Raw genomic sequence first — 12,059 nt, 5'->3', positions numbered from 1 at the left:
AAGTTTCAACTTAAGGCAGCTACTTGAAAAGGAGAAAATATTAGCACTTACAAGTGAACTCCTGCTTCTGCCTGTGATTTAAGTTGTAGATTGTGCAAGCAGACAGAGGTGGCCAGCTGGTTGCATGCATCAAATTGGCTTGTGTGAAGTGCTGTGTAAATGTAGTTACCCTGCTTCTGGGATCAGTCCCACCTGGCAGCAGTTCAAGTGGTTTTGTATCATATGGAGCTGATGCTGATAAGTCACACAGGATGCAACTTGCAGAGCCACTGCTTGCTGTTCCTGTACTGTGTTGCTGTTGTCAGGAGTGAGAGATGGACAGCAAGGTGATTCCCTAGTGGGATTGATGAAGATGCGTCTACGTCCTCTTGTGCTCCTCAGTATTCCTGTGTAGCCACCAGGCACCTCAGTGCCCAACACTGTCCCAGCGTGCTGACTCAAGTGCTGATTGATGTGTGCAGAACCCGCGGAGCTGTGTCACAAGTGGCTGTTCTGGTCGAGCTAACAAACAAATGGAGAGTCTGGCAGGAGGTAGCTGGGATCTCTCCAGGCTTAGGAGCTCTGGCTTGTGCTGAACTGTGGCTTTGCATGGAATCAGTCAATACATTGTCTGCATTGTGCATTTTAGTGCATTTGTTACCTATTTTGGAGGGTTTGTGGGTTTTTTGGGGTTTTACTTCCTTTTTGCAGAGTATCGTAGCTTCCCTTGTTCTGAACAAGGCACAGAACAGAAAGCAGAAAATTTATAGTAGAAAACACATCTTTCCTAAAGTAAGTGTGCCATGACTTTTGCTACCAGAGGGTTTCTGTCTGGAAAAACAGAATCTTAACACAAGGTTTTTTGGGTTAGAGTTGCTTAGCAATTAAATGAGTGTTTCTTTATGCTTGATAAGAATGCGATTTTACAGAGGACAAGATTTATGATGTATGCAACTCTGGCTTTGTTGACAAGTGTCTAGATGTTATTCCCTCATAGGAAAGGATAGGATAATTGCAGTGTCACCATTTTCATTTGGATTTTTATATGCACTTTTTAAAAAAAACCTTCCTTATCAAGGGAAAAAGATCAGGAAAATGCCAAGAGATTTTAATATGATATTTCATTGAGGTTTTTTTTTAAGTGAAAGTAGGATTCATGTTTTGAGGCTTACAACTCAATGCCTTGGTGGACTGAAAAATCATTTGGATTCTCTCTTGTTACTTACTTACTCTTAAGAGGCACAAGCAGAGAGTCCTTGTAGCTGTGTGTGCCTTTTGAAAAGGGAGAAGACAATTCTTTGATGAACAGTTACGTGTGTGTATCTTTTATGTAAGTGACACATAGCAATTTTTTTCCAGAATTCTAATGCAATCTGCCTGTTGCAACTGCTAAATAAAGATATAGCGAGGAAAAACAGATTTATTTTTAGTCTCTTACCTATATTTATGTAGAGAGACCTGCAGGCAAGCCTTTCTGATGGTGAAATCCCTATTAATGGCAAACTCCATATGGTTCAAGTAATTTTGCCTTCCCAAAAGGAGGTTTTTATGTGTCTGTGGGAGGAAGGAGGATGGGAGACCTGTGCTTGGGTTCAGTCTTATCTGTGCAATTCAATACCCTGAAAGATACATAGGGGTTGCTTTTCCTGCAAATTAGCTCTAATAATCAGTCTTTCAGTAAAATCAGAACACTCTTTTTTCAGAAAGGCTCTTCCCACATTTATACATTTAAGATGCTGCACAAGGAGCTTTGAATTTTCTTTCTAGCTGAGAGCTAGGACAGAGAGTTGATACTGCACCTGGAAAGTGTTTACAAAACCTAATCCATGTCTGTTCATCTGTTGGGCAAATAAACACTAGCAAGGCTGTTTAAAATAAACTTGGTGTAGTCTGATGTAATTCAGGTAGCTGAAACTGTTCAAGTAGCTAAACTGTTTTAAGGTGGTTGTTATTAAATTATCAATAACCTTTTATAGCACAATATGAAGGTAAGTAATGGTATTTCCCTGGTCCATTCTTCCTTTCTTCTTTCCTTTGCCAAGTTGAAATTCTTTAGTGCAAAGAGGACACTGTACTTGATTCATGCCTTACTTGGTCCTGAGTAGAGGTATCCCTTTGCATACAAGCTGATTCAGTGTTCCTGAATGCATCTCAGTGCATTGTGTGCAGTCCTGGTGGGTTAGTTTACAGTAATGTTCTGGTAGAGTAAAACATTCATAAACAAAAATTAATTTTAATTATTTTTTTCTTCCCCTGTACATTGTAGCTCTGAACCGTCTAATGATGATGATGATGATGATGATGATCAGCCTGCGGAGGAAATGCCCCAGCTGATTCTTGTAAATGGTGGGAAGCAGCAGCCAGCTGCGAAGGAGCAGGTAGAGAAGGATACCAGAGACTCAAAGCTGCAAACAATGAAGGAACGTTTTCCCCAAAGAAGTGACCAAGAATTATTAAAAGTAATAATGCTCAGTTCTTTGATTTATTTTGATGATTATTTATAGGATTTTTAGGCAGTTTTTCTAAGCTTCTGACTTCATTACAGGGTATAGTCTTGTGGTGTGTAATGCTGTCTGAATGCTAGGTACCCACTAAAGCTGCTCTGTCACTCTGCTTCTCAGCTGGACAGGGAAGAGAATAGAATAAAAGGCTCAGGCATCACAATAAAGACATGGAGAGATTACTCACCAGTTACTGTCATGAGCAAAACAGACTCAACTTGTGGAAAAGATTTAATTTTTTACCAGTCACATCAGAGTAGGGTAATGAGAAATAAACCCAAATCTTAAAACACCTTCCTCCCACCCCTCCCTTTTTTGGGGCTTAACTGTATTTGTGATTTTCTCTACCTCCTTCCCCCGACACCAGTGGTGCCTGGGAATGAGATATGGGAACTGCAGTCAGTTAATCAGCCCTCCTCACCAGGAAGACCCCTCACACCCTTCCCTTGCTCCAGATTAGGATCTCTTTCCATGGTGTGCAGTCCTTCAGGAACAAGCTGCTCCATTGTGGGTGCCTTCCACAGAGTCACCAGTCCTGCTTTACTTACTCCAGCATGGGCCCTTCTCTCCATGGGTCCTACCAGGAGCCTGCTTTCTGGGGGGGCTTCCCACACAGTCACAGCCTCCTTTGGACATGAACCTGCTCTGCTGTACTGTTCTCCATGGGCTGCAGGGGAATCTCTGCTCCAGCGGCTGGAGTACCTCCAGCCCCTGCTTCACTGACCTTGGTGTCTGCAGGACCATTTCTCTCATGAATTCTCCTTCCTCTCTCCTGCTGCAGGTGTGTTGATCCTCCCCATTTCCTTACCCCCTTTCCTTCTTAACTGTTACCTACATGTGCTGCCACTGTCACTGATGGCTTGGCCTTGGCCAGCAGCAGGACTGTCTTGGAGCTGACTGGCACTGGTTCTCTTGGATGTGAGGGAAGCTTCTGGTGGCTTCTAATGGAAGCCACCTGTGTAGCCCCTGCTACTGTCAAACCTGGCCATGCAAACACAGTGCAGCTCTTAATTATTATTTAGTTAATAGCAAAAGGGTAAAAGTAACATTTTATGGGAAGTATGGCTGTGTAACATTTCTACATAGATGGAAACTTGGGTATCTAGAAAAATGAATATGTAGACACACACTTGAAATAAATACCTTTAGGTAAGTTTAATAACAGTGAACTCCAGTATATGGAAAATCTTTCAAATATTTCTTTGTTGTAACATTTAAGCTTAATTATGTCTGTCTCAGTTGATAACTATTGGTAACTGCTGGTTTTGGAATGAGCTAACTCATGAAATGCAGAAGGAGTGGAATCACTGCCATCTTTAAGTAGATGAAACACTGTGCAAGCTTGCATTTATGACATTTAACATGCAAAGACTTCAGTACTTCCAGTGAGGCAAAGGGTGGGTTTGAACTTTAATGTATTCTGATTAAGCTGGCATGGGAACTCTTGGCCATTGTCCAGTGTTCCATACAAATCTACAGCTAACTCTTTGCAAGTGAGATATGGTAGCTCATTACAGTAAAATAAGTACCGTACAAGGCTTTCACTAGCTTTTATTTATAAAGCTAAATGTGTTTAAATTAGTCTGTAAAGTTTCCTAGTTTTTGAAATGGCATTGAAGAAATACACACATTTTACTGGTGCTCCTTGCTGGAGTTTTGCTTCATTTCCCAGTGGATCAAGCTTTATGCTTAGGTTCCCTTTATTTTGGGAAGAACAGAAGGGGTTGCAAGTAGCAATTTTTGAATTTTTCTCTGGAACATTGTAATTAAAATTTGTTGTGTATGTCCAGAATGTATAGTTTTCAGTTTTTGGCTGCCTAGAATTTATTTGATTCAAAGAATGACAAAAGTTCACTGTAGCTTAGTAACTTTCTAGAAATGCTATGTGATGTGTCTAACTGCTCTTTTGTGACTTAGCTACTGAGCAGCATGTGAAGCTAATGATGTTTGTTTTCAGTAGTATGCAAGATAGCTCCTGTATCAGCAGAACTGTGTAGAAAATGGAGACTGCAGATTTTTTTCTGCAGTTACATACCTGCGACGTTTTTAAGGAGGGCAGAAGAGTATCAGGCAAATCTGTTGCTCCCTCATGAAGGATCTGGAGCAGGCTGTCCTGCCAAACTTGACACAATTGATGAAGGCTATTAAGGGGGAAAAAAAAAAAAAAAAAGAGTGTTTTGAAAAAGAAATTGTGCCATTGTAGCAAAGTTTTAAGATGCTGTTTCTAAGTATGGACTGATACTTGGGAATCGGGATTCCTTATAACTTCATTTTTTGTGGGTGGTTTTTTCATATTTGTAACATTTAGGCCATTTGCTTATGTTGCTGTTTACCTTCCTTACAGAAAGTCTTCTAAAAGTCTCAACATGCAGTTTGTAAAAAAGATCTATGTTGAGATTACATGTGGATGGAGGAACAATCTAGGACTGCAAGGATGTATTGATAAACCTTGAGGCCCATTATACATTTCATCCATGTGTTTACAGGAAACGGACCTGTGCATCACAACAATATTCAGACACTTTGAGTTAATAAATTAGAGAGTTTTATTATCGCGTTTTGTGGTAGTAACACTGAATAGCCTTTGAAAAAAAGCTTCTAAGTAAATCTGCAGAGTATGTTTGTGAATTAGGGAAGAAAGTGATAATAAATGACTTAATATTCAAAATGTTAATTTGATACCTCTTGGTTTTGCTCTTGGATTTTATAATACATGTATATTTGGGGGGGGTAGTGTTTAAAAGGGGTTTTCTGTCACAGCTGATCCAGCATTGTCTTCCTCTGTTCAACTGGCTTAAATTTCTCCACTTAGCAGTTGCCTTTTTTTTTTGTTTTGCAGTTGATAGAATCAGCATGCACAATGGATGAAGCAGTAGCTGCTGGTTTGAAGCTCAATGACAAAGGTATGTTTAACAAAAAAACCCCACAAGACAAGAACAAAAGCCAAACTTTAGAAACTGTAGCTAATTCAGTGAAATTGGTTGGGAAGTGTTTAAAAAGTGGTAAAGATTCTGCTAAAAGTTACAGTATTGTTTGTTTGTTGTAATAACACAAAACTGAATTTACAGGCTTTGCAGGGAGAAAGTTAAAAAGAGAATGTGGACCAAAATCTGTAAATAAAACCAGAAAGGAGAATTTGTTCTGTGAACCTCAGAATTGCTTTCCTTGTGGTTTCTCAAGTGATTCTGTTCTTGCTGGTTCCTTCTTTGTCCAGAACTTGAGGCAAATAGTAAGGTGTTAGCAGAAGTAATTCTAAATTTTCTAGCGGAGCAGTCTGGTAGTATGGAAAAAATATACCGGGTTTGTAGTTACTAGTAAGAAGATATTGTTTGTATCAAGGTCCATTGCAGGTTTTTCTTCCGGTTGTTTTCAAGACCTGCTTGTAATTCTGAATAAGAACTGTTAGTCTTAAACATTAGACAGATCCCCCTGGTTCTCTAGCAAAACATCACCCAAACCATGCTTTTGAACCCTCAGAGCATATTTAGGGGTGTCTGTTCTGCGCCTCAGTTTATGCAGTCTCATACTGTTACTAAAACAAAGAAACAAAGCTAGACAAAAAGCCCAACACATTTTGTGGGAGTGTGTTGTAAGTGTTAGATGTGTTAAAGGGTCATAATTCTTGGGCTTTGGGTTTGTTTCTTCACATCACCCAAGTCCAGGGTTAAATCTTATTTTATATTTTTGCTTTGTTGGAGTTGGTCAGGGAATTCTGATTTTTTTAGAAAGCAGATCAACCATCTGTTTAGAGTTCAGCTGTCCAAGGTTTTCCTGAGGGATCTTTATGGAAATGATAGAAAAAGCTATTTCTGATCACTCTTGATGATTTAGTTGTTTTGAGTAGTTAATGCATCTTTTTCATGCAGGAACCTATGGGTTTGGAGCAGTATGTCTAGTTGGAAGTGTAGGCTGAGGGAGAGCTGTTTTACTCCTGTTTGTAAAGTACAACATTTTTTGCTTATTTAATTTCTCCCTTGTACTTACTGTATTTTCATTTTCTTATTTCCATATACAAATGCAAAAATTTTTGACATCTTCCAAGAAGTTTTAGGAACATTCAGGCTAATTTGAGTGAAGGGATGCTTTTGTGTTTTGTGTTGATGGGGTTTTTTTAACCAACCAAATACAAACTCGAAACCATTTTGAGTTTATCACTGTGTGCATGGTCAGATTCTATAGATGGAAATTCTTGGGTACTGGCAATAGGAAACAAGGCTGGCGTGTTTTGAGAAATAAAATGAGTGCTGCTGTTCCTGGAAGACTGATTACTTTTTGAGGGTTTTGATAAATATTAATCCAATTTCAGCTACTGTATATCCTTAAATTCTGTTGCAGTTCGGTGTTCGAACTAAATCACTTTGATTTCTGGTATGTAGGCCCTGCCTTTTGGCAATTTTTGTGTTGATTTAAGAATGTTGTTTCACATCCTTTTAATATGAGCCACAGAAAAATCTTCTTGGCAGCAAAATTCTCACTAATCACAGCTGTTGTATAAAATATTTAGTTAGGAGTAAGTATGCCTGACAGTGATGGTATAAATCACCTCATTTTGGATACATTTTTAAAATAAGGAGACATTACTGAACATCTGCTTTAACTGTGTCAATTTCAGATATGCTTTATTTGTGAAATGTTGGCTGTGTGAGAGGTCAAGGCAAGATACAGTTTTGCGAAGCACAGCTTTGTGAAAAAAGTGTGACCACAATAACCTTGAATTCTTCTGTCCTTTCAAAATGACAAAAATTGTATTTATAGCTTGAATTCAATAGTTGTGTAGCACTAAAACGAGAAACAGTGCAGATGTTTTAAAGGTATGAAGATTAGATGTGACACATTGAAAATATGTGTCTAAGATGTGAACTTGTAGTAAAATACCTGTTGCTAGTTATTTTTTTTCTGGTGGTGTTTTCTTGAAAACCTCAAAAGTGGTGGGTGTGTTTCTGAGCTGAAGCCTCATGTAAATCTGTCTGATATTCACTGGTTTTTGAGCAGTTATCTTTTGTCATGATGAAGGAAGCCACAGTAATAAAAGGGATTTTTTTTTTATTAGAGGTAGCAGCAAGTAACAGGGGAGATAATTACAGATGCTCCTCTAAAGTCTGAGACCTTGGAGCTGCTTTTCCCATTGCTCATTAGTTACACAATTTATGGGGAGAGCAAGGATTCCTCTGGAAAGGCCCTGCCTGCACTCTGAGGATGATTCCTATCTAACAGTTAGAGTTTCTTTATCCCTTCAGCCATATACTCCCTTAGCACAGGAAGAAAAAGTTGAATGTACTTTGCAAAGTAGATGTCTTCAGAAAGTTGGCATTTTTTTGTCATTTGCAAATGTGATGGGTTTCCAAAGACCACAGGTTTATTTTTAAATAATTCTGTGTTTGTAGGTTCCGGAGACCATGATTTTCCAGATCCTTTGTTTCAGTTCAATTGCCTCTAAAATTGCTCATGATGGGACTTCCTTCAAAGGGTATTGAGTGCTCAGCCCTAAAGCAGGACCTAAGCATGACCTAAAAGCAGGAAAATCTTTAAAATACTCTTATATCCAGCCCATGTATTTTTTTAGGGCAAAGGGATTTTCAGGGTCACTGTTCGCATTCAGAATTATCCATCCTGAATATAATGTTAATTGAGCTTAAGAAATAATAGCACGAGGCCTACAATGACTTCTAGTGCTTGACCCAGCAGCAGCCTGACAGCTCCTAGTTTGGTTATCAAGACAACCACACATTTCTCAGACTTAAGCTCATAGCAGGCATTTTTCTGGCAACATTGTTTAAATTATTTCAATTATGCCCCGTCTTTGGAAGTGTTCAAGGCCAGGTTGGATGGGGCAACCTGATCTAGTGGAAGGTGTCCCTGACTAGAGCAGGAGTTTTGGAACTAAGTGATCTTTAATGTCCCTCCCAACCCAAACAATTCTATGATTCTATGATATTTTTATCTAAATATATATAAATACATAGACTTCAAAAAATCTTAACAGTTTTCTGGTATCTCTTACTAGATCCTTATTTTAAGGAAGAGTTGCTAGTACTTTGCTTTTCTTTGGGATGCTTTAATAATTTATTTTTTTTCAGTATTTTTATGCCACTTCTCTGATGTCAGAGTGAATGACTATAGTTGAAAATCTATTTGGAAGTATTTCCAGACAAAGTGTTTTCTTGTACAAAGATCTGGCTACTTAATGTTCCAGAGTTAAAACTATTTTGATCATCCAACAGTCTTCTGGATTGGAAAGCAAATGTGCTTTTTGCGTGTGTGGGTGTTCTTTTTCACTGGTCTCCCAGGGAATGCTGGGAGGAGAGGTTGGCCAGAGATGCTGGTGTCAGACACGAAAGCTCTGCAGGTGCTTACTGTTCAGAGAAGATTTAACTTCCAGTAGCATTTCATATCATGGACTAGGAATTTCCACAATAATTTGTTCTGGTACTGCTGCTTCAAGCCAAGCTGGTGTGCAGAAGTACTGGTAATGTTTTCTTGCCTTCATGAGCCATGCACAGCAGCAGTCTGGAAGTGCACCTGGCTGGGCAGGCCTTAATGCTGAGATGATAATCTCTTCATAATCACCAGGGCCCAAAGACAGTCAGAAAGCTATGGCTCCTGTGGACTGTTTGTAAGTGATAAGGTTATCACAGACTTAATATGCATAGTTTTCTTTGACATGTCTGGATTTAATGTTGACAAGCATTTGGTAATGGCTGTGGTGTGCACCTGAGCCAGAAATCAGTCACCAGTGCTTCCAGATTGGCAGTGATGTACATATTCCAACACACAGATGGGCTTCAGCCTGGAACAAATACCAGCTTGAATAAAACCAGACACAGATAGACCTTTATGCAACTTGTGTGTAATGACGTGGCAATTACTAAAAAAAGAAGAATAAAATGCTATTTCAGTTGTTGTATATGAGAGGTAATTACTTGATTAATTGCCGGACTGCTGAAGATAGAGGTAAATAAACATATACCTTCAAGCAGCTGCTTTGCTTCAAGTTTCAATGTATCTTTGGTCTGTAGTAGGAAACTTATGGAGTAAGTTATGGTAAACATTGTGCAGGTAACAAGTAGCTACTGCATTATTATAGTAAGTAAAATATCCTGCTGTTTGGGAGTGAACTTAATGAAAGGAACTAATTCTTCTTTTCCATCTCAATTCTTTTTGAAGCTGCCTCTAGTAAAAGGAAACAAAGAGATTCTCCCACAAATTGCAAAACCAAAAATGAGCGAGTTGCAAAAAAGTCAAAAGTCAGTTATGTAAGTACTGTGCTTTTCTCTTTGTGTATTATAAAATAAATGGAATTACATGTCTGGGTCAGTGATAGTGGTGTATTTTATCAGAAAAGTCAAATCAGATCTTGCCATCTGGATGAGTTTTTTGTACTTTTTTTCTTGTTGACATTCTGAATGGAATGACCTACTTTGTTCTTTAGTGCTTGTGGATTTATATCACACCAGCCAGTCCACTGCTTTTGGTGGAAGTAGTTGATGGCAGATAGCAGTGTGTAAGGCTTTGAGTACCGTTCAGTTTTTGTGAACATCAGTGGGAGTCACAGGCTCTGGATCACTTTTCCTCCTCAGGTCATTCCTTGTATTTCCTCGAGCGCATGAAGTTAACATCTTTTGCTATATCTACTGCTATTTTTTGTTATGGATGTTACTTGTATATTTGAATCTATGACTTGGGGAAATCTTGAAAACTAATGAATTGGTTACATTTAAAAGAATGACTACTTTGACCTCTGCTAATAAATGGGAACTATGTCATGATCCTGGTGTATTCAGGATGGCATTTGATAGATTTGCACAGTCCTACAGTGCTGTTATGAGGCCATCTCCCAGGCATCCCAGTAGATATCCTTGAAAGCCACTTATGCAGAGAATGGGAATTCTACATAAATACTGGAGGCTGGATGAAGGAGGGTGACTGTGTTGATATGTAGGCTAATATTGTCCTCAGACAGAATCAAATAAAGAAAACACAGTTCTCTAATAAAGCAAAAACTTTATAACTCATTTGTAATATGAGTTATAATGTTTTTGCTTTATTAGAGGGTAATAAAGAAGGAGAGCGGTGGACTGTGTTTGTCCACCTCTCTCCTCTCTCTCTCTCCTTCTCACCTGAAGGAGAGAGGTGGACTGGGTTTGTTCTTCCTCACCAAACTCCTGGGTTTGGTTATGAAAGGAGGGTTTAGTTAATTATTAACCAGCCAGCCTAGCAAACAATGCTCCACTGGACCTGTTTTTATATATCAACTTGATTTCTGTTCTTAACAGTTTGATTCAGTTAAAGGGGGAAGGGTTAGAAAAAACCAAACGTGGAATATGGATTTTTGGAACTCATTCTAGAGAACTGTAGTAAGAACTTGCAGGGTTTTTTTCTTAGTCTTGCTTTTCCATGTGGTTCCTAAGACCGGAGCATACTTCGGCAGCTCTTCTGCAAATGGTAGCTGCTCTCTTAGTGACATTAAGACTCACTCAGGAAAGGAATAATGTCCACTCTGTTACTCAGAGTGCCTCTGGGTGATGTGGTCTGTGCTCCTTCAGCGAAGTAAATGTTGATATCTCTGCTGTAGACAAGTAGCTCTGTAAGCACTTTGCATTCAAAGCTCTAGGAAGAAACTTGTATAGTTCTTTGTGGTGAATACAAAGCAGGGCAGCTTTTGGCCCGTGGAAGTTTTGGTACTTGTTAACTTCCATTTTGCAGACTGGTAGTAGCTGTTACTGATGGAGGCTATTGTTAATGAAAAGCTCTACCAGTTTTTGATGTGACTCCATGATGCTGTGACATAATATTTATGGTTTTTTACCCATACATCTTAATATAAACTCACCATTTAACATGTTTGTAGGCTGTGGTGTGTTAAACACTACATGCTTAGTAAGCTTATCTAATCACCAACCCTGACATCTTCTGCCTTAAGTATCATCCAGAATTGCTAATAACTTTTGATTTTAAAGCAAAATAAACTAGACAGTTCTAAATTATTTCTATTTTGGTATATAACTTTGCAGTGTGTATGCTTATCAAATAAAGAGTCCCAGTTTTTCATGACTGAAGACATTTTCTATGTTTGTGAAAGTTTTGGTCTTTAATCATTGACTATTGACTAGGAATCACTTAAGCTTGTATTTGCCTTAAGTGCTTTTGTCATTTAGAGTAGCTCTTTAAGGAGAAACAATACTGATAAGGTTTTCTTCTGTTTCTATAGTTACAATTAATATTAAACCTAATAGGTACCTTTTTTAACATAGCTGGATGACTCAGAACCCAAAAGACAATGGGAGAGGCAAGAGATGCTTGTGAAGAAGTTGCAAAGTACATTCCCCGGACTGGATAAGGAGGTGAGCTGATGTCTCCCTATGGCACATCAGGTTTTGAGTTCTTAAGAAAACTGCAGCTGTTGATAGTCCATATGCAACAGTTCTTTTACCGACAGCACTTCCAGAAAGAGCCCAGGGTAGGAAGGTTTTTACTGTTGCTGCTTTTAGAATGTAACTTGTCCTGAGCTGACAGCTGTGGGATGTGGTTAGGACTATGTGGAACTTCTCTTCCTACATTTCTGGTCCTATGACAAGCCTA

At 38.9% G+C, this 12,059-nt stretch overlaps 1 protein-coding gene across 1 annotated transcript in view; it reads left to right on the top strand.

Annotated features, from left to right (window-relative positions):
• SMARCAD1 (SWI/SNF-related, matrix-associated actin-dependent regulator of chromatin, subfamily a, containing DEAD/H box 1) overlaps nt 1-12,059 on the top strand; it is a 126,075-nt gene that overhangs the window by 93,745 nt on the left and 20,271 nt on the right. The window contains exons 5-8 of the mRNA XM_068187565.1: nt 2,246-2,438; nt 5,320-5,383; nt 9,645-9,733; nt 11,732-11,821. Coding sequence (XP_068043666.1) covers nt 2,246-2,438; nt 5,320-5,383; nt 9,645-9,733; nt 11,732-11,821 — 436 coding nt within the window. The remainder of the gene's footprint in view (nt 1-2,245; nt 2,439-5,319; nt 5,384-9,644; nt 9,734-11,731; nt 11,822-12,059) is intronic.

The sequence above is a fragment of the Anomalospiza imberbis genome, chromosome 4 (assembly GCF_031753505.1).
Source record: "Anomalospiza imberbis isolate Cuckoo-Finch-1a 21T00152 chromosome 4, ASM3175350v1, whole genome shotgun sequence".
NCBI classification, from domain to species: domain Eukaryota; kingdom Metazoa; phylum Chordata; class Aves; order Passeriformes; family Viduidae; genus Anomalospiza; species Anomalospiza imberbis.
This window is presented reverse-complemented; position numbering and strand designations above follow the sequence as displayed.